At 45.4% G+C, this 26,130-nt stretch overlaps 1 protein-coding gene across 2 annotated transcripts; it reads left to right on the top strand.

The window, feature by feature from the left end:
• The first annotated feature begins 92 nt into the window (after nt 1-92).
• Nucleotides 93-25,725, top strand: MMS19 (MMS19 homolog, cytosolic iron-sulfur assembly component). Of its 2 annotated transcripts, none has more exons than XM_083737930.1 (31): nt 93-228; nt 7,565-7,613; nt 9,789-9,889; nt 10,831-10,916; nt 11,472-11,546; nt 12,541-12,610; nt 12,698-12,826; nt 13,196-13,257; nt 13,420-13,506; nt 14,873-14,947; nt 15,162-15,239; nt 16,020-16,158; nt 16,496-16,650; nt 16,869-16,947; nt 17,803-17,928; nt 18,247-18,328; nt 19,255-19,352; nt 19,693-19,824; nt 20,563-20,718; nt 20,994-21,093; nt 21,487-21,589; nt 21,726-21,803; nt 21,976-22,102; nt 22,254-22,354; nt 22,432-22,488; nt 22,574-22,760; nt 23,240-23,322; nt 23,573-23,737; nt 23,830-23,889; nt 24,047-24,147; nt 24,887-25,725. In XM_083737930.1, exons 3-31 carry the CDS (start codon nt 9,817-9,819, stop codon nt 24,912-24,914), a joined length of 2,892 nt encoding a protein of 963 aa, XP_083594056.1. In that variant the 5' UTR covers nt 93-228; nt 7,565-7,613; nt 9,789-9,816; the 3' UTR covers nt 24,915-25,725. The 2 variants fall into 2 exon arrangements, with proteins under 2 accessions (XP_083594056.1, XP_083594055.1); XM_083737929.1 differs by lacking the exon at nt 93-228 and adding an exon at nt 3,126-3,292.
• Nucleotides 25,726-26,130: the final 405 nt, after the last annotated feature.

The raw sequence follows: 26,130 nt of genomic DNA, 5'->3' as shown, positions 1-26,130 counted from the left end.
TCCGCCTCCCTCCAGACGGGGCTTTGGAGTCTTGCGGAACGGGAGGCGCCGATTAAGGTCTGCTGCCCTCTCAGGTTGGATCCAGCCCAGGCCGGCCCAGCGGCTCCAATGCCTGCCTCCGCCGTCGCCGCCGCCGCTGCAGCCGCTACTCCGCGAAGAGCTGGGGATCTGAGCCGGGGAGGATCCCCCGGCCCTGGGAGACACTTCGCGCTCCTCCTCCTTCTCCAGGTGAGCATGTGACTCGGCGGCAGGAGCCCGGCCTCCACTCCGCCCTCTCTCTGCCAGCCCCAGGAAGAGGATCGTCCGTGACCCGGGCTACCACTCTGCAGGGGGCGGGGGCGGGAGAAAGCGAGCAGGGCCAGCGCCCCCGACAGCGGGAGCAGCGGGAGCTGGCCTGGGCTCGTAGCGCGCGGCTGCTAGCCGTCGCCCCCCCCCCCCGCTCACTTGCTCCTCAGTCGCCTCCTAAAACTCTCACGAGGCGCGACCTCCAGGCCCAATTTAGGGCAGCCAGATTTGTAATGTTTTATTTTGAAATCCTTTAAGATAATATTTTAGTTTTCTGTTAATTATGTTGCTTTGACTGTATACTCTATATCTGACTTTATTCAGAATGTTTTATTGATGTTTTAATATTTTGTAAACTGCTTTGAGATTTTTCTTTAAAATATAAAGCGGTATAGAAATGAAATTAATAATAATAATAATAATAATTTGCAAAGGCTGGCTCTTTATATGCCAACAAATGCTAGAGCAGTCGGATGGTCCTGCTGGGGTTGGCATCCCAAAGTCCTGTTACCTTGCAGAGGAGCCGGCTTGTCCAGCAATAATCTGTAACAGGCAATGTTATTGTTGTACTGAATGGGAGTTGGATTTAGCAAGACTGACATGGCAGTCTACCCTATGGGCAGTGGAAGAGCCTCGCCTTTGCCCTGGGTGCATAGGATTCCCTTTTTAAAACATGAAAGGGAGCCACCTTCCTTCCAATCCCTCTGTTTTTTGTTTTTGTTTTTAAAAAGACCTGCCTTTTTCATGAAGCTTTTCAACCCTCAGCCCTCAGTTTACTATGATGGGGCTGGGGAAATACTTTGGTCAAGGGTGCGCCTTTACTTTTATTACTCTGTAAAGCAGCGTGTTATATTGATGTACATATTAACGATAATTTAGTACAGTATTAGTTGAACAATTTAGATAGCTACAGCCTGGCAGCGAAGAGGTTATGTGTATCTGCTTTTGAGGAGTGATGATCAAACGAATGCTCTCTCTAACCTGTCAGTCTTAGGCCTTGATTATCACTAGGAAACCAGCTTAGTGCGGCAGAAGTGTCCACTGGGAAAGCTGACCAGGGTTACATAATAATGCTGGATGCTATGAAGAGAGGACTTGGCAAATTCAGAATTTTGTTCTGATCTCTGGTGTCATTTACCATTTTGGCCACCCGCAAATGGTCACACACATTCAAATCCAGGTGTCGCTTTTTCAGGCTGTTAGTCCCATCAAGAGTGTTGGATATGTCATACCTATCCTACTTCTTCCATTATATCTCTTATCTCATAACTCTTCCTTTGAAGGTAACGCTGCGTTGGCAAGTGGTGCAGCTAGGTAATTTCAGACCTTTTGGACTTAATGGCCTTTCTGAAGTATGTGTGAGTTGTGTGTGTGGTTTAGATAGTTGTGTGTATACCTCAGTTGAAGTACACAATTAACATGCCTCTTCTCACCCCAACTGCCACCAGTGCCTTACAACTGCTATGATGTTGAAGCAAGAGAGAGAAAACTTTGCTAATCCAGACACTAAAAAGAAATAAAAAAGAGCATGCAGAGTTTTGCTTTTTGAAAACTTGAGCACTTAAATCATAGCACCATCATAACTTTAGGAATAGTGTTGCCCTGATGCAGAATACATTTGCTTGGGAATAAGCACTGTTTTGTTGTAGGAAAGGGTAATGTATTTTAAAAGCAACAAATGTCATTATTTATTTAAAATCTTTACATGCCCTTTTTAATTTGAAACCACAAGATGGTGTACATTTTTTAAAAAATACATGAAAAATACCGGTACATTACAATATAAAATAAAGCAGCAGCTGATAGGCCAGGGCAGACATAACTTAAAAAAATAAAACCAACATATATAAATAGCCAGCAAAGGCCTGAGAAAATTAATTAGTTTTTAGTAAATGCCAAGACAACATTAGTGTTGGTGCTTGCATTAGTTCAGAGGCCAATCTTTCTCTGACCTTTGCTCAGGGGAAAAGATTAGATGTGCATATTTACTACTGAAAAACACCCTAACCACTTGCACACTGTAAGCATTAAATGTCCTGGAAATGTACTGTAATTGTTCATTCTTTAGCACTGGAGATGGGACTTCTTTATGAAGGTGGCAATGATAACCAGCAAAGACAGCAGACTTCTGAAAGATAAATAGGTGGAGCGGGATGCTGAGATCTATCCATTCCACCACTAACACCAAACCACAATGATCCCTGTCCTGATCACTGCATTCTTCCTCCTCCTCCAAGTGCATTGCAGTTCGCGAGTAGGTGGGCGGATACATGTGAGAATAATTTATACTTGGAGCGTGGATCGCTAAAACGATTTCCTCACAGAAACCAGAGGTCTGAGTGTTTCCTTCCTTGGATGCACGTGTTTTGCCCGCTTGCCTGGTATTTTTAGGCCTCCTAAAGCAAATGGAAAACAATTCTGCATCTTGGCACAAAGCCGCCGTTTCTAATAACAAAATCATAAAAGTGCGTGTGGCATTCTTTGTATATCCAGGGATGGCATTCCGAGAATGAAGAGCCTCTACGTCTCCAGCAGACGCAACGCAGCGCTTTCCTCCCCCTCCTTCGAGCGCGTGGAAGCCTGTTCGCATCGGAGGGATGATTGTGTGAAGCCGCATCGAGCTTCACTTCTGCGCTTCCCGCGTGTTGCGCGCCCTCTTAACGCAAAGCAAAGCCCACCCCTTCTGTGACCCAGCCTAAGGGGCCCGCCCTGACCTTTTGACGGGCCTGCCCGCCGCCTCCCTTCGGGCTGCGCCCCTGCCTTTCCACGGCCCTCCCCGCGAACTGCGCCCGTTGCTGGAGTGGCCTCTTGCCACGTGATGCCCACTTTGCCCCTGTCGTTTTCACACGTGACAGAGGGGACGCGCACGCGCGCTGTGCGCTTCTCGCCTGCCTTGCTATTCTCCGCTTTATCATGGCGGCCGGAGGGGCTGAGGTGGACGTGGGGGCGGATGCGTCCCTGTTGCCGGGCTGGGAGCGGGAAGGCGCGGCCAGAGAGGCGGCGGAAGGTGCGTGTGGGGATGGGGCGGGGGGCAGAGGCCGGGGCCGCGGAGCAGACGGCGGGCTCCGGCAGTGCCGCGGGCGGGGCGAGAGGGGAACCGAAACTGCGGTTCGAGGGGTGGTCTGCGGGGACGGAGGAGGAGGAGGTGAGCTTAGGTGTCAGGGAGAAAGATCGCCCAGTTGGATCTATGCTCAGGATCGGAATTCACTGTCGGAATTCATTCGGGGGAGTGTGTAAAGGAATGCAAACGAGATTCTCTGGGCGTGTGCAGAGTGCCTCTGCCTAACTTCATTCCATCCACCCACATCGGGATCAGGCGTACTGGCATTAATTAGGGCTAGTCGGGTATGCGGTAACGGTGGGCGCATGCAGGGTGTTGATCGGGCGAGGCAGTGTGACGCACGGCATTAATTAGGGACAAAGTAACGAGCTGTTTCGCCTCCTGAAGATTATTTCAGAGACGATAATGAGCTGGACGCGTGTGTTGAGGTTGGGCATGAGGAGGCTGCTGTGGGCAAGGCTGACTAGAGATAAAACCATATGTGTGTTTGCAGGAATGTACTTTTCCAGGGGACCAGATCAACAGAGAGCCCGACCTGGGCATACCCAATATAATTTTCTGTTTCCTTGACCTGTTCTTTTCTACCATTCATTAATCTATTTCCTATGCCTGTACTGTAAAACTATGAAAAGATAGGGAAACCTAACCCTTAATCACCCAAGCTACCTTAAAAATACAAGAGAACGAATCATTTAAAGACTGTTAAAGGATTTTGAAGTGTTCTTGAGTTTCCATCATCATGAAGAGGCATACTTTTCTTCCTGGAAACACTGGCTTGTTTACTTAACGTTTTATAAGAAAATATAGGTGGTTTATCATAATTCAGATGACTATTTGTGGTGTGATAGCCACTTAGGAATTCATCATGATGTAGCTGCAGCTGTATGAAGAGCTGCTTTAAACATGTTTCCACATGAAGGCAAGTTAACCCATATAACTCTCTGAGTTTTGGAACTCACGACTCCTAGTTTTCTGAGGGGTGACTGGTACTTGTAAGGCTGTTTGTAGCACAGCTACAGCTTTTGCCAATGCTGCAAACTTTAGTAGCATTGGTGAGGTTCGTAATAGGTATTGCAAGTGTAGACCTGCAACAAAATTTGATAACTTATGGTAAGGCATGTAATATAAATAGACCAAAAAACAAACTAAACACATTGTTTTCATTTAAATACTCACTGTTGCCTTCTGAAAAACATTCACGGAAATGGAAGAAGATGGAAGGAAAAAGAGTGAAGTTTTAACCTTTTTTCTTGTCAATCAACCATGCTTCTTCATCCTGACCTATCTAAGGAGATCTGTGTATGGAAACAATGATCCACATAGATATCTCTAACTCTCACTGGATCAGGGACTGTGTGAATGAGATGACATCCACATGTAGATGTCATCTGCATTTAGATGTTTGTACTATTTATTCCAACTTCATGAACCAGGAAATTATGCTTGCACAGATAGTTCTTCAGTTAACTCCCAACTCCAGAGGCTGAGGGCATTGTGTTTCTGTGTGCTGCTTTCTCTTACCAGTGTTGCAGAGCAGCAAGAGAGTGGTGTGCATGTGCAGCCCTTGAACCCTGCTTGTGTTTTGGAAGAGCTGAGGATCTCTAAAGACAAACCCAATATTGTCTTGCATATCTCAGGGTCCCGCAATACGCAAGAACCTGTTACTGCCTTCTCTTTGGGCTCATTTTGGCATCCAGTGTGTATGCATACAGGACACCAACTTTACTAATGGGAATAATGATATACTGAACATAGTTAACACATCTGAACTTGCCCCAGATACAGCTGAGAAGAGGACAGGAGTGCAGTAACTTTTAAACAACCTTCCTTTTAAGCAAAACAGGCTCTCCAAATTAGATTCTGGACCAGCCTTCAAGTATAGAGGTGTTCTTGGAAATATGGTTCTCCTGGATTTCAGAATGGCTTCCTAAGAAAATAAATCTTGCAGCTCTTTAATTAGTACGCCTTGTACTTTTGAGAGTGAGATGCTGATAAAAAGAATAGAATGCAGGATTTATAATTGGTTCATTCACGCTGCTCTTTCAGCACTCTATCAGCTGTTTTAACAAATTGTGCCAAACTTGACTGAAGATATTCTGTACTCCCGTGCTGTCTCCTCCCACCTCCCCATTCGAATTGTAAGAGAGATAGTATTTTCAAGCGACAGGTTGTTTTATGCCTTTATCAAGGGAAAAATGAAGGAGGCTGCTGGACAGCTCTCCCCGCTGCTAATGAAGTAATTTGAGAACTGCTCAGCAGGGATGGGATGGTTGCCACTGGCTTCTTGAGTTGCAGTTTCTGAACTTGAACTTTGGAATAACTTAAAATAAGTTTTCAAAATTCAATTTATGTGAAATGTGGGTGGCAGTTTAAATTTCAGTGGTAGAACTTCTTTTTGTAAACCACTTTGAGATTTTTTCGGCCATCAAGTGGTATATAAATGTTATGAAATAAATGAATCTTCTGCATCTGGATGAAATTTTGCATCATTTAAAATGTATTGTACAGCTCTACAAATTAAGCTGTCTGTGCAACATAGGCAAATGGTCCAGAGATACATACATACATACATACATAATGTCACTAGGGGAGCAGATGACTAAAGTCATTTGAAATTTTGGGAAGCTTTAGATATAAAATGTATTGGCTATATAGTGTAATTTTAAGCAAACTTACTCAGAAATGAGTCTCATTGGACTCTTTGGGGTTTACTTTCTAATAAGTGTGTTTATCATCACAGCCATAATCTGAGGTCAAACAGCTGTTGTCCTTAAGTGAGCACTCAAGTGGCAAAGACATACAGCTCCACAGACCCAAGCAGCCAGTGCCTTTTCAGGCTCATTACAGCCCTTTGCGATAAGGGCTCTCCTGATGCAGCCAACTCACTGCTCCTGGACTCCTGCAGGGATGCAAAGTCCTCATGTTTGGAGTTGCCAGCAGGGATGCAGCAACACAGGGCAGTATAATGACATGTATCCTTTCCTCTTTGTCACTGGGAATGCAGGTGAGTGCTCAAGTGAATTGAGCAAAGGAGGGCAGCTACCCATGAACTGCTAATCACAAGGTTGATTAGGACAGAAGCTGACTAGGGCTTTTTCCTCTGGTGTAAAAAGAAAGTGTGTTATGCCACTGTTTAGGGTTGGGGACAGGGTTAAGCAATGTTTGCCTTGAGTCACCAGTGTATCCCAGTCTTTCAAACAGGTGTATACAAACACATGCATTTTTGCTTGTGTAAGAGGTTGTTTGAATAGTGATCTGGCAGGCTACTTTCCCTGGAGAATGCACCAACCCCAGACGAAAAGCTAACTAAGTCAACTGTGCCTTGCTCACTGCCAGCAGTTGTTGCTCTGCTTCTGTATGCTGTCTTTGTGATTTCTGTAGCACTCAATAAGCTTTTAAGTAGCTGTATGAGCACCTGCTTAATTAAGTCTTACTTGGTCCAAGGCATATAAATTAAATGAACTGCACAGTATCTCAGAGATGTGTCAGTACTAGTTTGAGAACTGATGTTCCTTTGCCATTCACTTTTGCAATTAGACCTCTCTACAAATAGTTGGGAAAGGTTGCCTGTCTCACTAAGGGCCTAGAGCAGGGGTAGGCACCCTGACACTTCCTAAAATTTCTGGATTCCATCTGTCCCATCCAGCATGCCTAATGGTTAGGGGTGATGGGAATTTTAGTCTAGAACGTTTGGAGACCATATGGTTATCTACCACTAGCCTAGAGAGGCAGTGTGCTTCTTGGCTATCATTTTCCTGGCTGGAAGAAGCACTGCAAGGAATCTTAGCTAACCCTTCCATTTTCAGAAGACTAGGACAGACAGACTAGCACGGTGTTGCTTGCGCGTGGTGGGGGAAGAGCACAGTAGTGGGGAAGCAGAGATGTGGAGGGCAAATGCATCTTCCCACTCCTTTTCCTGTAGATTAAATGCTTTTCAATTTGTGATAAGAAGTATAAGAAACTGCCTTATACCATTTGAGCCATTGCAAGCAATACAAGCAAAAGGTCCATTTAACTGGATATGCCTGGAAGGAAATTTGGGACCTTCTATATGCAGGTCATGTGCTCTGCCTCCGAGATGTGCAAACAAGAAAGGCAAGTTGCACTGTAACTGAAACATGGATTCCCATGTCTAAATTTGTTTTAAGAAGTGCTGCTTAGTTTGGTGTAACAATCTACCTATTGTGATTTAACCTTTTGATACTTCCTTTTTCTTAGGAGTAAAAGCTGGGACCTGCACCATCTTAGATGTTGTTGAAAACTTGGGGTAAGTATGTAAGTAAGTAAGAAAGAAAGAAAGAGCTCACTGCTCTGGGATGTATGTATGCCGGTGTCCAGGATGACTCTTTGCACTACTGCAACAACATTAGAATTTTGTTGTTCAGTGCTTAATGCCTGCCTGATGGATGCCCTTTGTCCATGCTGGGCAAAATTCCATTCAGGTAAAATGACTTGCATGATTAGGGTATCCTGAAACTTTGGAATAGCATTATGGGTTTGGTGGTGATAATGTGTAGCATTTTGCTACCCTGACATTGGGATGGATTTCAGCTGCATTGCATAACTCAAGGTTTTGGACTACATTTTTTTCAGGTCTTCCCAGTATTTCCCTTGCAATCTGGGAGAAGAGTGCCTCCATGGCAGTTAGGTGTACATATTGTTGGCAGAGCAGTTGCTAGCGCCTCCATTTAGCCAACCAGATAAACTGCAGGGCACTCTTATGGGTAGATGTTTGGCCTAGGCTGGTGGCTGCGTTAAATGGTGGTGATGAGCCCTCCTCTCAATGTAACATAGAGGTTAAATTTGGATTGCAAGCCAGGAAATCATTGGTTAAATTTTACCTTGACCACAAATTTACTAGACAAGTAGTTATTCTCTCAAATGCTCTCCCTCCACACTCCCTTCACATTCCTAATATGAGTATATTGCTCTGGTGGGAATCCGCCTGAAAGGGAAAAATGAAAACTCCCTTTCTTATCCTGATGGTCAGACTGCCAGATGTAGTCATTGCTCATTGCAAGGAAGCAGTCTGTTGAGTGAAGAGCACCTCTGTGGTGGACCAGAACAGAGCAAAGAAGAATATATTGACACGTCAGTGTTCTTTAAACAACTGCAAACGTTGTTTTCTGTGTATATATCTCAGATAGTGCAGAAGCATTTTAACCATTAATCTAATTTGTGCTTTGGGTTCATTATTGTGGTTCCCACCAACCTTGAATTCCTTGGAATTTAAACCAGGCATAGGGAACCTTTGGCTCTCCAGTGTTGTTGGACCACAGCAGCCTTCATCATCCCTGACCATGGCCCATCCTGGCTGAGACTGGTAGGCGCTGAGGTCTTAGAACAACCAGAAGGCCTCAGGTTCCTGATCCCTACCTTAAACTGTATAGCAGTCTTCCATCAGCAGTAATGTACCAGTAGCTGATGCTGAGCATATTGTGGCAGGGTTAGCTATCAGCACAGGCTATCATGACAAAGTGGTTGGCTACAAAATCCAATCATAGGTTGCATTCAGATATTCCTTTAATTGAGATACTTTTGGGGCCATTCGGTGTAGAGTATGCTATAAGTACAAATTAAAAATAAATAAGCAAATCAATTTAGATTGAGCCTAGCCTCCCCACAGACTTCACACTACCTGCCCCCCACGCCTCATTCGGCACAGTCACCACTTGATTGAAAACTTTCACTTCAGTTTTAGATTAATCATGGTTTAGAATGTCATGTGAACCCAAAACTGTAGTTAATCTTAATAGTTAGTGAAAACAAGCCAACTTCATTAACTGTGATTTGAAGCTGGCTTGTTTCCCCTTCTCACAGTGGAGATTAACCACAGTTTGTCAAGGTTTAAGTGATGCAGCGAGCTTGTAGTTAATCAAGAAGAGAAGCCAAAGCTTCTGAACTCCTGTTGCCCAGACGATGGTCAGATGATGGAGCATGTGAGCCTGGTGGGGCCTAGGCTCCATTTCCCTAAAGCTAAACTAGACCAAACCAGCCAATAAATCATGATGTCCTGGACAAAAGATAGGAAGCCAAACATATAATGCAGGGACATAGGAATCTACCTTGGGCAGAGTCAGATCATTGGTCCATCTAGCCCAGTATTGTTGACAGTGACTTGCATTGGCTTTCTGGGGTTTCAGGCAGGGAGTTTTTCCCAGCCTTACCTGGAGAAGCCGGGCAGGGATTGAACCTAGGACCTTCTGCTTGCACAGCAAGTGCTCTTCCACTGAGCTACAGCCTTTCTCCTAATCACTTTTATGTTGGCCCATAATTTATGAAGCCCTGAGCAAAAGGAAGGGAAACTGATCACTTAACTGAATTAAATCAGAATATTTTCTCTCTTTGCCTCCCCCAAACACACTCGCTTAAACAACATATTTCACTGTCTTCTCTTCCTTCTATGGCCTGTAAAATCTTCATTTTGTGTCTATAAATACAGGTCTCCTCTTAAGAATGCAGATCCTCGAATGCGTGCACAGGGCATCCAAACGCTTTCTGAAGTCCTCCTGCAATGCTACTCCCTCCTTCAAGAGCGGGAAGGTAGGACATATGGGCTCAGTCCTCACTCTTTTGCAACCATGGAGAGTGCTGCTTCAGGAGCTGGGCTCAGCATTCAAGGGATCATGCCCGAGGTAGTGATTAGCAGCAGGAGGTTAGGCAGGCAGGATTCAATGACTCAGTGGTTTTTGACACGCCATATGCTTCTTTGCTGAGTAACTGGGGTGAACTCAGGTTTATTGAAAGCTCTAACTTTCTGTTAGAAAGCAGTTAAATGTTTGGAAGAGAGTGAAGATGGAAGGCAATGCCTTACCGAAGCAGTAAGGAGTAATGTATTTTGTACTTTCAAGAGGATTATGGATTTTAGGGTGACACATAGAGGGAGGGTTTGACTTAATGGTATGACTCCTAGAATACTGAGACACATTTTCCCAAATGTGTACAGTATAAGCTAGTTTCAGAGCCTTAGCAGTGCCCATCCCTGAGTGGCTTGACAGGAGCCTCCTTACCATGCTGTGGTCCAGAGCTATGTGGGTAGCATATTCATTGCTAACTTTCATAATAATAATCATAATAATATCTGCAATCCCAAGAACACATGATTAGTGGCAGTCTGATCTATGGTTCTGCACCACAGAATGTCCTATGAGATGGGAGAACCTAAGTGTTCAGTAACCTTGCAGTTTCCCTTTCAGAATGTCCTCTTGCTGTTTCTTTGGTCATAGTGTTAGGCATTTTATGCTTGTGTGCAACCACTTATCGGTCATCAGATGAATTTTTTAAAATAGGTCTGAGGAGCCAAGAGTAGGGGGAGAATGCCTGTATTGCCAAGTGGCCACTAATGATTCTGCATTTTCCTTCATCCTTTCAAATATGCTGAGGCTGATGTGGATGCCAATTTGCCCCATGGATATCTCTATTTGTGGTAGCTAAGCCCAACTACCACCATAGCCCTAGTTTCTGATAATGCTTTTCTGTTCCAGTGTCCCACCTGGTGTTGTTCTATGAGAACCGGCTGAAAGATCATCACCTGGTCATTTCGTCTGTGCTGCAGGGACTCAAAGCTCTGGTGAGAATGGTTTTCATGGTAGTCATTCTCGTTTATTCATTTCTGTGTTGTATTAAAAAAGCAGAAATACAGAATGGATCACCTGATAAGATTATTACAAAAAAGCAAATAATTTTCATAAGAAGCCTTGCAGAAATAATCAAGTGGTAGCAATCTGTGACAACATTGGGGACACACTCTATTCATCTGCTCAGTGGTAGAAAATTGGGGTGTCCCAAGGATAGCAGATTGACAGCTCTGGCTCATTTAACTGAGACCAGTGAAAGCTGCTACAAGACAGGCTGATTAAGGTAGTAGGTGCTGGTGTAGAAAGAATCTTTTCTGAATTTACTTGGGATTTATAGGGATTAGTTAACAGTGAATTTCCCCCCTTTCTCTCTTAATGATTGGGTCACTGTCACACTGATTAAATGATGGGCTCCTTTTGTTTGTTTCCATTGCACTGACTGATAATATCCCATACAGGGCAGTCTGAGGCCTTAAGCATGCTAACCGGTAGCCATCGTAACATGTAGATGGGTACTGAGTTGTTACCATTACTTTCCTTGTCTCTAGAGTATGTGTGTGGCGTTGGCTCCAGGTCTGGCAGTGTCTGTTCTCAAGGCCATTTTCCAGGAGGTTCATGTCCAGGTAAGTCAGAGAAGCCCTGATAGACTCTCTAATTTTGTCTTTGCATTCCACATCCATGCTTCAGTCTTTCTGTTCTCATTATTATTATTAAACTAGTTCCTGAAGTATCCTGTACCTCCTGTGGTCCCTCTTGGTGGACAATAGACAGTAGTTCTATTCTGCTCATCGATATTTTCTTGCTGTCAAGAGAATTGAAGCACTGGGTCACGGCAGAAGTTCTGAGAATCATATCCCCTGGTCTTTGACACTGTCTAAACGATATTAGAAAATCTGAGACTTGGTGGTTTTATGGCTGTATTACTGATATTTTGTAATGGGCCGTTGTTGTAAGTCATCTTGGATGGCCATTGCCCAGAAAGGCAGGCTAGAAATAGTTCTTTAATAAATAAATAAAACTATGAAACACAGCCTGAGGGAATAGGTCACCAGAGCTGGATATAGGTTCAAATTTATCATGACTTGTTAAGTTGCCTTTGGCAAGTAACTATATTAGCTGCCATTCTTTACTCACTCCCCACTGCCCTTATTAATAACCTTATTTGAAAGAGTAGTTGGGTGGGTGGACAAGATGAGATTGTGGCAACTTCTCTGAGCCTTGAGTAATTAAATATAAAAGGAGTAGACACATGTATCCTTTGTGTGTGGTAATGTATGCAAATTCTGCTGAGAAATGCCTCTAGTTCCAATGTGAATGCTTATCTTGTATATCTTGATTTTCACATGGGACATTAAGGGAATTGGAGCTACTCTCAGCAAAACTAAAAATAAAGGTAGAGAGGATGTTATGGAAGGTCCTGGCCTTCAGCTGGGTGTGTGTAAATTTCTGACTTGCCTGCAGTATCTTAATTGTCTTTCTGGCAAATTAGGTACCCAAATCTATGGACCAGAGTATGATAACATGAACTGGAGAGGATCATAACATAAATCTCTAAGGCTTGGAACAGGTTAACTTAATACGGCTTTATTTCCCAGCTATGCTTTTCTTATTTTCCAGTCTTTGCTGCAAGCAGATCGCCATACAATCTACAGTATCATTACTAACTTCATGAGCAACCGAGAAGCAGGTGAGATGGATGGCTGTGGAAGGGGCTGAGTCAGACACCCTACTGGAAAATCCTGGGAATTTCCTTACCTGATGCTTTTTCCTGCAGAACTGAAAGGTCTGGGTGCCGATTTCACCTTCGGGTTCATCCAGGTGATGGATGGAGAGAAGGACCCACGCAACCTGTTAATAGCCTTCCAGATTGTACGAGACATCATTGTGAAGGGCTATGCATTGGGTATGTCCAAGTCCTTGTCAGTGTGGGGAAGCCCATGTTGGCAGCGGTTGGTTGGTTGGTTAAACTTCTTATCATGCCTGCGGTGTGTGAGGAGGCAGGCTGTATGGGGAGTTTGTTAAAGTGTGCATAGCTTTGGAATCATTGAACATAGAACCACAGGTTATATCTGCTGTTGAGGCCATAGAACACTTTCTTTCTCTCTCTCTCTCTCTCTCTCTCTCTCTCTCTCTCTCTCTCTCTCTTTTTCTCTCTTTGTGGCCTGTGAGAATGGTAGCACTAAATAAGATGCAACTAAATAGTCCATGTCCAGACTTGTGAGTGACTGTTTTGGTCACCCCAAGAACTCATACTGCTGTCTTCACCTCTCAGGGCCCTTCGCAGAGGAGTTGTTTGAGGTGACTTCCTGCTACTTCCCCATCGACTTTACCCCTGTGAGTGAGTAAATCTGGTGCTTTGTCCCACCTTCACAATGCTTGGATATGGGTGTTGGAGCAGGATAGTTTGTGTAATGCCTGGAACTGGGGGTGTCCATATGGAGACGGGTTTATTCAGCACATTCATGTCTAAATCTTTCGGTTTTGCTTCTGTTCCAGCCCTCCAATGATCCTCATGGAATCCAGAGAGAAGACTTGATCATCAGCCTGCGGGCAGTGCTGACCTCCACTCCCATTTTTGCTGAGGTAGGGCCATTGTGTATCATGGCTGAAGTCTGTTTTCTGTGCCCTGTGGGTTCTTCCTGAGACCCTGTAGCAGAGTTGGTTCCCATCCTGATACACCATGTTGAGCAATAATACATTGACAGAGTTGGGATGGACTAATAATAATAATAATAATAATAATAATAATAATACATACATACATACATACATACATACTTACATACATACATACATACATACACTGCCCATCTGCCTGAGTTTCCTCAGCCACTCTGAGTGGCTCCCAACAGAATTAAAAGCACAATAAAACATTAAACATTAAAAACTTCCCTTACTGGGGCCCATAATGCAGCCATTTGTAATAGTTTATCCTCATCAACAGAAGATGTTGTTGTAGTGGTGCACAACAATTTGGATCCTAAAAAGCCCTCTATGAATATATAGGTGTTGGGAAAGGGAACATTGATTGCAGATCTTCCCTCCTTCCTTCCCTTGCACCACCTGTCATGCTGCTCTGGACAAGATTTTTGAAGGGCAAGCGGTTGCAAGGTGAAAATTCCTTCTTCTCTTGATGGGAGCATCACATTGTCAGAGCCTTCATTAGGATAAGCCAGTGCATTTAATCCCAGAACAAGCATATTGTAGAGATAATTTTGCCCTTAACTTTGAGACTTCAGTCGGTTGCAGATATATGAGTTGGGGAGTAAATTTACTCTCTGGTCCTTTTGCATTTCCCAACACTGATCTTTCAAACTGCTACTACCATCAGACTTTGGACAGAGAGCTTGATTTATAGATATAAATAAATATTTGCTTTTTTTATTTAAAAAAGCTGGGATTAATGGCTCTCTGAAATGGCCCATATGCTACACAAATTGCTGCCGTGGTAGGTATATTTTGCCCCTCATAGAATTAGAATAAAGTCAGAAAGTTAGAAACTGCCAGAGCAATCTTAACCCTGGCCAGGCAGCAGTGGGCAGAGCTGAAGCATCATATCCAAAGCCATGCCATGCAAAAGGTGGGGAGTGTTTTTTCCTGCTTTTTGCTACACTAGCTCCAGGCAGGTGCAGCCGAGAGCCTGATGACCCTCTCAGAGCTTTCTAGTGGATACTGCCAGTGGTAGCTTCCTGCCTGCATGAGTGAATCTAGGCCCTCTACAATGATGGACACTCCCCTCTTGGCTAAGATGATAGCAGACTGCAGTATTCTAACACAAATACCCAGTCACCACCAAGGTGGTGTCAGTGGGGAGTATTGCATTGTGCTCTTTATACGGGTTTTACATTGTTTTGTGAGGCCTGCTGGTCTGATCTTCTGAGGTATATTATAACCCCAAATTATGCTGAGCAAAGTATATTGAGATTTCCAGGATCTTCTCTCCTTACAGTTCCTGATCCCGTTGCTCATTGAGAAAATGGACTCTGACGTACAAAGTGCCAAGCTGGACTCCCTGCAAACCTTGGTAAGAGCACTGAGCAAAAGTATCAAGGCTCCGCAGTAGGTTGCCATGCAGCCCTCTCTGCTCCTGCAGCTTTCCTCAAAGCTGATTTAAGGGGTGGCGGCGGCTCTGGTGCTGCTTCTAGGTAATGCAGCATCTTGACTGCAAATTAACAGCACACCCCAGATGACTCATGTCTGACTCTCTCTCCCCCCTCCCCACTTCCTTTCTTTTGCAGAATGCTGCCTGCATGATCTATGGGGAGAAGGAGCTGAAGGAATTCCTACCCAGCCTTTGGTCATCCCTGCGTAGGGAGGTGAGAGGAGCAAGGATTCCCAAAGCGAGGTGGTTCTGGTGTTCTGTGAAAGTGCATCCATTACATTGTTCCTGCTCTCTGTGTCTGGGGACTGCTTGAAACATTATACAGTGGTACCTCGGGTTACATACGCTTCAGGTTACATACACTTCAGGTTACAGACTCTGCTAACCTAGAAATATTACCTCGGTTTAAGAACTTTTCTTCAGGATGAGAACAGAAATCGTGCAGCAGCGGCAGCAGGAGGCCCCATTAGCTAAAGTGGTGATTCAGGTTAAGAACAGTTTCAGGTTAAGAACGGACCTCCAGAACGAATTAAGTTCTTAACCCAAGGTACCACTGTATACTGCATTGGCCTGAATATAAGCCTCACTTTTTTTCCGACTGTGAAAAGTTAAAGTGTGGTTTAAATTTACATTCACGACCTTACAAAAATTGGCTTTTACGATATTGCTGCTGAAACAGATATACGGTAAAATGGAACGAGTGTGAGTGCATGCAGAATTTTAAGGAAGCGGCTTATATTCGGGTATCCCCCTCCCTTTTCCCCCCTTGAATTTTAAAGGCACGGCTTATATTCGGGCCAATAGAGTAGTTTCATTACAGTGAATTATCAGGCTGTTGTAATATTTGATGGATCTGTAAAGAAGCAAATAACCCCCCTTCATTATGATCACTGGCTGGATCACTGGATTACTTGCTGGATTGCGGGATCACTGACTGGATTATTTGCAGGATTGTCTGCACTGTACAGCTGATTCTCCTTCTGCTCCTCAACAGGTGTTCCAGACAGCAAGCGAGAAGATTGAAGCAGAAGGTCTGTCTGCTTTGCGTGCTCTGTCAACATGTCTGTCCCGCTTGGTGATCAGTTCCGATGATGAGGATCTTTTAGATTCCTTCCTTACAGGCATTCTGCGAGGTAACCTTTGGAGCAACATCCCTTTTCTAGCATCTTTCCAGTCCTGTGAAAGACCTTCCATTTCTCATTCATAAACTGCTGCTTGGAGGAAATGACCACTTCCCCCAAGGGAAAAATATATCGGCATGCTGTTGCAGCCATGATTTGCCTTACAGGACTGGAGGGAAGGGGTGGAAACTGGAGCTGACTTGTGGGAAGGTAGCAAATTCTCCACTAAGCTTTGAAACTGTTTGCAGTTTGCAAGCTGGTGGAATTAAGTGGTGCTATTTCTTGCTGGGATTTCTCCAGTGGCATTGGGAGTGATACTGTTTCTCCCAAGCGCTCTTACCTGTTTCAGATTGCAGACACCATCTTTGTGAGCCTGACATGAAGCTGGTGTGGCCGAGTGCCAAACTCTTGCAGGCGGCTGCAGGGGCCTCTTTGCGAGCCTATTACCGGATCACATACAGTGTACTTCCCTTGCTGGTGGAACAGTACACCAAGCATGAGCAGGTGAGGACAAATGGGAGCGGAATATGCTTGTGGTGGAGAGTAGTGAAAGGGGCTTAGGTGATTGCAATCTCATATTAAGGGACGTTTAGTGGCATATACCTGCCCCAGGCATACACTTGGGCTCAAATTCCATGTAGGACAATGGCCTGCAGATCTTGTCTCTCCTTCTGTGACTTAGTCCCTTCAACCCATCCTCTGCCCTTTTTGATCTCTTGTAGAGTAGCCAGCACAGGACAATCTTGGAAGTGCTGCTTGGTTTCTTGGAGCTGCGGCAACAGTGGGGGCCTGAGGAAGACGGTGAGATGGTTCTCCATTCTTCTTGTTTCCTACCAGCAAGGCTGCCCTTCTGCAGCATCCTGGGCTTCCAATGTTCCTGTCTTGCCCAGAGCAGTTGTTTGCAGAGAAAAGTCGCCTTAATCTATGGGATTTAGCAATGGCCTGTCTGGGAAGGGGGGCGGGCAGTGAGATAGGTGCAGTAATAGGGAGAAGAGAAATGTGGAGACAACAGAATTGAAAAACAAAGAGTTTGACAGGATAGCTGCCCCGAAGAAATTCGAGCCCTTGTGGTTGGTGAGAGAAGTCTTAGAAAATGTATGCACAAGAGTTGGGTTCCAACTACACACATTTAAAGCAGTATCATATCACCTTGGAGATCAGTATTCCCCTCACAGAGCTACAATTCCCAGAGTGGTTTAACAAGCAATCCCTCTTCTAACAATTCTCAGCACCCTTAACAAACTACAGTTCCCAGGATTCTTTGGGGGGAAGCCATGACTGTTTAAAGTGGCATGAGAGTGCTTTAAATGCAGTGCAATTGGGACTCCAGCCAAATATTCCAGAACCAAAGTTTCTTTGAGCATGGCTTTCAGTGACCAAGTAGAAATGCTCTTTGCAGGATGACATGGTGACTGCAGTTGAGTAACCTTGGTGGATGACTGCTCTTAATGAGCAATCCATCTGTACCATTGCTGACCACTCAGAATTTTAGGAAGTTTCTCATTCTTCACTATCTAAATTCTGATCACAATCCTCTCAGACTCCGGGTTAGAAAGTTAAAGTGCCCCTACCAAGGACCTTGTAATTTCTAGTGATTCGTGCCCAGGATGGTCAGTCTCATGACACTGCCTGTGTGCCTGTTTCTCTCCCTTGCAGACAAGAGTCCACTGCTTTGCTTCAAAGACGCCCTGTGTTCCGTGGTGTTCTCTGCACTTTCTGAGTCCAGTGTGCAACTTCAGTTGGTTGGCATCCGGGTTCTGACCTTTCTAGGATCACTGCAAGGTATGTGTTGATCTGTGGGTTACTCCCAGGAGTCATGGAAGAATTGCGGCTTGTTTAGAGATTTTCCCCTTGGTGTGCATTCCTTTACAGATCCATCTAGCATACACACAGACCTGTTTCCATCATGTGTGTGCAGCCAGACAGCTGGACTTGAATCAGATTAGGTACTGTCCCACCCCACCTTGCATAACTTGGACTATATGGGCTGCTGGCAGCCTCTAGGAAGTGGAATGCAATATAGTAAAACTGGCACTGATAGCAGAGTGTTACTACCAGGGAAAGGAAGGGCTTTGGACTTCAGTCTCTCTTCCGTTTCAGGGCTCCTGACCCTCTCAGATGTGGAGATGTTTGTGGATCACCTTACAAAGTTAATCTTGCATGAGGACGATTCCCAGACCAGGTGAGGGGTGGAAACAAAGCTGGACCCTGTGGGTGCAAGGGAAACAGCAGGCATTGTTGAACTTCCCAGAATTGTCTTTGGACTTATCTCTTTCTAAATATTGAAAATGTTTACATTCTTTTAGTCCACTACCTGTAAATGGCAAATGACAAGGTTTCTAATACAGTCTCATGAATTACTCATTTCTTAATCCAAAATTCTGCTTCTGTTTGGTGTTGTCTTACACTGATCTGTTAAGGTTTGCATGTGTTTTAATTAAGAGAAGGGCTTTACTAATACTGCTTTTATGATCTTTTTTCAATCTTAAGTTTTGTACTAAAACATTCTTTGGTTTATCATGCTTTGTTCTAATGTGTGAATAGAGCTCATATCCTCATTCTCTTAGCACAGATTCATTTCAGTCTGAACCCAATAGTGTAGTTAAACATTCTTCCATAAAAATGTCCCTCATAGTGTAATATTCTTTAAAGCCTTTTTTTTAAAAAAAATGTCTAGCTTGGTAACATCCTGTTGTTTGTTTTAAGATTTCAAGTGCTGTATCTTTTCCTCTGGCCTTCCTGCATTTCCTATTCAGTGCGCAGTGCACCCAAACCTGCAAGTCACAGGACAGTTCCCAAACAAATCCAGTGATTCCTTTTCATAGTTTCTATAGTGATGTGATAATCCTACCCTCTTCTGATAAGTTCTTAGATGAACCCGGGCGGAGTGAGCTTAACAAAACCTGGGCAGTCTGCATCGCTGTCTAACCTGCGTTCTTGTCCAAAGAGCTCTTGTAATCAAGTGAACATTTTTATAAAATGTAGTGCACACACAGCTCAATATTACAATTATAAAATTAGATTAATCCATAAAGAACTGTGAGTTGCTTTACGGTATTGAGTGACCAACAAGTTCATCCATCCTTACACACTCCTTTATCCCTGCAGCATGATAGCTATGGAGGCGGCCGGACACCTGGCTCCCCTCTATCCACAAGCCTTCAGCAAGCGCTTGGTTCAGAAGTTCTCAGAAGGGCTGCAATCAGGTACAGCATGCAAGTTGGGCGGGTTGTGGGGAAGTGGGTGTCCTCTCTTATGCTGCCTTTACTAAGCATTTGTGCAGAAGTTCAAAGTGTCTATCCCTGAGTCCTAGCTGCATTGTAGGCAGAGCCGTTGCAGGGGGCTTTGACTTGAATCTGCGTGGTCTCTGTGCCCTGAGGAACGTGAGTAAGGCCAAATGGGCAGATGGGTAGGTTAGCTCCAGGTCCAAGAATCAACCATTCCCAAATCCATGTTCATGTGGAGGGGTAGAAGGTGGTACCTCCATGGCCCTGTCCCTAGGGACAAATTCATTGACTGGCTGTTGTGTTCTGTGTGCTGTTTCAGAGCTTCAGGAGGACAGCAATCCATCCCAGCAGGAACGTCGCCTGCAGGCTCTAGCAGCTGTGTCCACGCACCCTAGTATAGTGAGGGAAACAGTTCCAGTCCTCCTGCAGCACTTCCAGCAGATTCAGCAAGGTAGTGTAAAAATTGTATATGATAAACTATTGATACTTCGGAACAGCTTGGGACAGCAATAACAGAAGGGCTCAGCATCTGTGTGTCATTAATAGGATGTGTAAGATTGGGAAGGGCTGCAGCTCAGTAGTAGAGTGTCTGCTAAACATGGAGAAGGCCTCAGGTTCAATCCCTGCCATCTCTAGAAAAGACTGGATAGCTCAGTTGGTTAAAGTGTGGTGCTGATAATGTCAAGGTTGCAGGTTTGATCACTGTATGGGACAGCTGAATATTCCTGCACTGCAGGGGGTTGAACTAGATGATCCCCAGGGTCCCTTCCAACCCTACAATTTATGTTTCCATGACTTCCTTTCTGAAACACTGACGATCCACTGCCAGTCAGTGTAGACAGCTCTGAGTTAGGTAGACCCAGGAGCCTGACTCCTTGTAAGGCAGAGCTTCCTTGTTCCTATGGATGGGGCTAGTAGAGAACTGTTTGTACACTGAGCTTTGGTAACCTTTAGGTGCCTACAGTCCCATAATTCTGTCATTAGTGGGACAAAAGTACAGCTTGTTGTTGGAAGCCTAGGACCATCAGTCTTTGACTGTTTTGGCCCATAACCCATTTCTGACACAATGTGATGCCTTTAAATGGCCCTGGTGATAATGTATTAGTATTTTTTAAAGAAGAAAAACACATTGGAACTGGTAGTCTCCACCCTGAATGCTCTTTTGATTTTTTTTATTATTATTTTGCAGAGAGTATACCTGCAGATACCCACTCTGTGGTGTCGGTGTGCCAGAGTCTGCAGCAGGTAGCATTCCAGTGCCAGCAAGATGCTCAGAGTTACTGGTACTTCCACCAGGCTGTGGTGCCGTTCTTGGTGGGCTTAGCAGTCAAGGCTGCAATGCAAGGTAAGGTGGGGAGATGAGCACAGACCCTGTGTTCCCCGAACCAGGCCAGTACCCATAGCTCAGGTGGGGTTCTGTATACTTTAGAACCTTGAGAGAAAGGGAGGTACCTTTCCCTTGTGCTGGGCTGGCCTTTACCCACTTGGGGCCAATCTCAGTGTCCCTGTCAGGTGTCCATTATGCAGGTGGCAAACTGAAAGGCAGCTGATGGGATTCCAGGAACTGTCTCCATCCCCTCACATTTATCCCCCCCCCTTTTTTTTCATGACTATTTTCAGAGAATTCCCATACATTGCCAAGCAGTGTGCTGCTGAAGGAAGAAGCCTTATCAGCCATGGTATCGGTCATCAGCAGTGCGTGTACGCACTTAAGACCAGAGTGAGTAGCAGCTGCTGCCATCCTGTGATCTCTGTCCCTGCAGAGTGACAAGTAGTGATGCACAATCTTTGTGCTTTTGGATAAGGTCAGGTTCTAGCATGACTCGGTGAACAGAAGTGCAGGCAATCTCCCCTTCCCCTCCTTGGGGAATATACTACTGGGGAATATACTATACTACTGTCAGATGTCAAGGAAATGAAACAACTATCTTGACTTTTAGAAGACATCTGAAGGAGGCACTGTATAGGGAAGTTTTTAATGTTTGATGTTTTAATTTGTTGGAAGCTGCTCAGAGTGGCTGGGGCAACACAGTCAGATGGGCAGCATATAAATAATGAATTGTTATATTATTATGTGCTGTAAACCAGTGTTCTTGTTTCTTCTTCCTGGCAGGCAGGCTGCCCAGAGTGTCTCCAAAGTGGTTCCCCTCTTCTTGGATGGAGACCTTTCCTTCCAACCTGGAAACACCTTTCCCAGCACGTTCCAGCCCTTCCTGGTATTTTGTATGAGTGTGGCTCTGCTGCTGCTGCTGCTGCTGCTGCTGCTGCTGCTGCTGCTGCTGCTGCTGCTGCATATGGGGAAATGTGGCCAGAGACTTTGGTAGTGGAAACAATATTTCTTTTCCTTTGCAGGATGGGCAGTGTCTGGTGGCAGCCCAGAGAAGGCTTGTTGCACTCCTCATGGCCTTTGTCTGCTCCCTGCCAAGGAATGTGAGTTCTGGGGGAGATTTGGCGGGGCGGGGGGAGGTTGCCGCATGGCTGAGAGAATGGATCTACCCATTCTGCCTTGTGTGCCTGATCCCTAGGCAAGTGATGCTGGGAGCCGGCAGCTTGAAGCTCTGCTGTTGCCTCCATGCCTCCCCACGCTCTGGCTTCCTTTCAGGTTCCAATTCCTCAGCAAGACCGCCTGCTACGTGAACTGCTAGCCCTGAGCTGCTCCTGTGACTGCCCTTTCACTGCCACAGCTGCTGCCAAATGCTTTGCAGGACTGGTTAACAAGCACCCCGCAGGTAACCGATGGAGTCTGTCCTAGGACTGAAGGGCTGGGGATGTTGTTCAGAGGCTCGTGAAACCTCAGAGCTGGGCTGTGTTAAGTGATGCCCTGCTTGACTGATGCAAGAAGTTGCCCAGAACAACAGCCAGTCTCTTTACCCTTTCCAGGGCCTCAGTTAGATGAGCTGTTGGAGCTGGCCATGAACAAGTTGGAGCATGGCCTGAATGAGGGTCCTCATCAAAGCCAAGCCCTCACTCTGTTGCTTTGGGTGAGTTTCTGCCATGCCCCATCCCTCCCGTCTCTGCCAGAAACAAAGCTCAATGTTCCTTTATTTTTGCGCTGCAGGTGAGCAAGGCTTTGTTGCTACGCTACCACCCGCTAACCACACACCTGACGGACAAGGTGAGCTTCTGGGAAAGGCCTGGGACCCTCAGGGAGGCCACTGTGCCCTTACCACATTCAATGGCTCCTGTCTTTTACCCTACAGCTCCTTGTGCTTTTGGGGGACACGGTCCTTGGCCCTGCGGTGGGTGATGGCCTTGCCTTGCTCATGGCCGACTCCCCAGATGTGCTGGGCAAGAGCTGCCACGCTGAGGTGCGCCTCATGTTCCGCCAGCGCTTCTTCACAGAGTGTGTGCCGCAGTTGGTGCAGGGTTTCCACACAGCGGCTCCTGGTAAGAATTTCCTCTGTCCCATTCCTTACGGAAAGCATCTGAATTAACAGGAGGAGCACAGTTGGAATAATGGTCAAATTGAAATGAGGATGCTACTGCAGCATTTTAGCATTTTTTTTGTCTGCAGAAATTGTGGACTCCTTGCATGACCTGCCTTTTGTAGCCCTCTTTGGACAGTAGGAGCTTCTGAGCCCTCGACAACAAGAGGAGCAGTCCGAGCCTCTCGCCTTTTTCTTCCTCTTCCCGGACCCCTCGGAGTTTCTGGAGATGATTTTGGGCAGGAGAGCTCAAAACTGTGAGCTCGCCTACTCTGCCTGTTACATGGGACAAACAAATGGCGTTTCTTTACTGGCAAGAGGTGGTCTTCACTGTAGTCTCTGTAGAGGTCATTTGCTATTCAGTTTCTAAATGGTCATAACCTTTTCGGATGAGTCTCCTCGGAGCCACAGATTTAAGTCTTGCCCTTCTGTTCTTCCTAGATGTGAAGGCGAATTACCTGAAAGGCCTGTCTCACATACTGAACCACCTGCCCAAACCAGTGCTAGTGACAGAGCTGCCTACGGTGAGTGTGCAGCAGTGCCAAGCACCAGGTCCTAATAACTCTTGGGAATTATTTTGTGGGTGGGGCGTATTATGGAGAAGAACAATGCCCCCCTTAGTTGGTTAGAGCATGGTGCTGATGATGCCAAGGTTGCAGGCTCAATCCTTGTGTGGGACAGCTGCATTGCAGGGAGTTGGACTAAATGATCCTTAGGGTCACTTTCAACTCTATAATTCTGTTGATTCCATGACTCTACCCTCTTATCCCCCAGTTGCTACCTCTCCTGCTGGAAGCTCTGTCGTGTCCTGACCTTGTGGTGCAGCTCTCAACTTTGCATTGCCTACAGCCGCTGTTGCTCGAGGCTCCGCACGTCATGAGCCTGCACGTCGACACACTCGTGGGCAAATTTATCAGCCTGACAAACAACCCTGCTATGGTGAGTACTGGGTAGCCTCTTTATGTAGCTGGATACTCCCGGTTTCCTCCTGGACGGTCAGCAGGAGACTAAATGTACTGTTTATATTGCAGGCAATCCGCATTGCTGCGCTACAGTGCCTCCATGCACTTGCCTCCCTCCCCACTCCAGTGGTAAGTAATGGATCTGCCCGATAGCTTGCCAGATGGCACAAGTAAGGCAAATGTTGGAGCAAGATCTACTTGTCTCCTGTTGCCAACACAACCAGGTATTAAGACCTCCATGGGAACTGTGGGAACCTCATTGATGGTAGCTTCTGCTTTCTACCAGGTGATACCTTACAAGCCACGAGTGATTCGAGCCCTGGCCAAACCCCTGGATGACAAGAAGCGGCTGGTGCGGAAGGAAGCTGTGGCAGCACGAGGAGAATGGTGAGCAGGGCTCTTTCTCTTGGGGGGCAGCGTAGAAAAAACAGTACCAACTTAAATACACTGTAGTTGCTCGACTTGGCTGTCAAACTTCACCTTCCTGACCCCTTAGCTTGTAAGATCAGTTGCAGGGGGAGAGTAAAACAGCATGACGTTGATTGGCAAGGGGATCGAGAGAGCATCTTTGCATGCTTTAGCATGCCTTCTGGCTGCTCATACTCAGTGCCTCTCCAGTGCTTGGTTGTTTGTGGGAAAGAGCTCTAATTCAGGGCTTGAGACTCACTGGAATTAAATTGGAGGTAGGTGGACATATCCTTGTACAGCTGTGATGAAGCCATTTTGATTGAGCGCAGAGGTTTGGATTAATAACTTGGGTTCTGACTAAGCAATCAGGATGAAAATAAAGTATAAGGAAGACTTGAAAAGAAATGTAGAATATCTGAATTATTGTAAACGCATTAAAATGTTAACAGTAATAGAATAAATTCAGCAGTAAGAAATATTTTGATATAAAACTGGGAAAACGAGAATGGGGGGGGGATAGAATATGTAGCATATTCTACAACAAAATGAACCAGGGATGGGAGGAGGGGGAAGGGAAGTCAAGGAAATTTGGATGTAAAGTTGTGTTTAAATTTGTTAAAAAATGGTAATTGTTTATTTATAAATAAATTTTTAAAAGGGTTCCTTTTGTTCATGCCTTGCTGCTGCTAAAGCCCGCTGTGGTGGTCTTTTTCTTTAGGTTTCTGCTTGGGACACCTGCCAGGTGAAGGTTCACACTGCAAATCCTGACTGACAATCTCACCTGCCCCCACTCACCTGGTAAGCTGTCGGCCTTGATGTCCTGGGGCCTAGATTTCCATGCAAAGCAGCAAGGCTCTGGGCAGAGGAGGACTTTTTTGTGGACTGCCCTTTCCTAATCACAACATCAGCGATCAGTAGGAAGGAACAGCCGGCCCCTGTTCCTGCTGCAGCGCGGTAGTGAGTGGAGGTGGCAGGACCCCCATATATTATGTATGTATGGGGCCAGAAGAATAAAAACTTGTTTGCTAACAGCCTCTGGCAAAAATGCTTCTTGTGGGGAAGTAGTAGAAATAAGGGTCTTGCCTTCACCTCATATTAAGTGCAGCTTCCCCACCTTCCTGCCATAATGGTGTCTGCGTACAGAGAGATTTTTCACGTGCTAATAGAACTAAAGCCTACTGCATGAACTTAGCACCTCTCATGCAAAGATCAAACAGTGAATTACTTTAATACAGAATATTTCTGAATACAAGTTGTAAGAGCTAAGCCTAGGTGTCTAGGAACGTTCTATCTGATGTGATACCTGCTGGAGAAATCTAGCAAACTAGCATAGGAAGATACTGACTGATCTGGTATGCCTTTTTCTGTAAGTGCAGGCTGGTGGTTGTTTACTTTCTTGATTATCAGCCACTGGTATTAAACTGGTGAAGCTGCAGCTGCCTTTGGCAGTAAAATGAGTTCAGAAATCCACCTGAGCCCCTGTGTGGCATTCTGCAATGAGGTGGTAGTTTGCTTGTTTGGAAAGTGTTCTACAAATAAAGTTTTTTAAGAGTGCCACTGCTGCCCATCTGAAATTTATACATGGCATTAAAGGTTACAGCTCCCTAGTTCCTCTGCTGTGTCTTTCCAGTGACAACCCTCATTAATGAACATAGTAGAACTGTATTTGAAAATCGATGAAAGTACATGACTAGCCATGACATAGAGCGTTGTACATGCTGGAAAACAGCTGAGCCTCAGTGGTAGAGAGGCCATGCTTTACCCTTCCTAGGTGTAAGACGTTTGCTGGCAAGGTGCCTACTCTTGAATAGCGTTTCTCAAACCTGGATCCCCAGCTGTTGTTGGACTACAACTCCCATCATCCCTAGCTAGCAGGATCAGTGGTCAGGGGTGATGGGAATTGTAGTCCACCAACAGTTGGGATCCAGGTTTGAGAAACACTGGTCTAGCCATTGACCACAC

This window comes from Podarcis gaigeae, assembly GCF_964106915.1.
Source record: "Podarcis gaigeae genome assembly, chromosome: 5".
Taxonomy (NCBI): Eukaryota; Metazoa; Chordata; class Lepidosauria; order Squamata; family Lacertidae; genus Podarcis; species Podarcis gaigeae.
This window is presented reverse-complemented; position numbering and strand designations above follow the sequence as displayed.

Excerpts from the sequence above, each read along its gene's own strand:
- MMS19 (XM_083737929.1), top strand. The coding sequence starts at position 3,199 with ATGGCGGCCGGAGGGGCTGAGGTGGACGTGGGGGCGGATGCGTCCCTG. Across the intron at positions 10,917-11,471 it reads TGCAGGGACTCAAAGCTCTG|AGTATGTGTGTGGCGTTGGC; the intron begins GTGAGAATGGTT and ends CCTTGTCTCTAG. Across the intron at positions 19,353-19,692 it reads CTCAGAAGGGCTGCAATCAG|AGCTTCAGGAGGACAGCAAT; the intron begins GTACAGCATGCA and ends GTGCTGTTTCAG.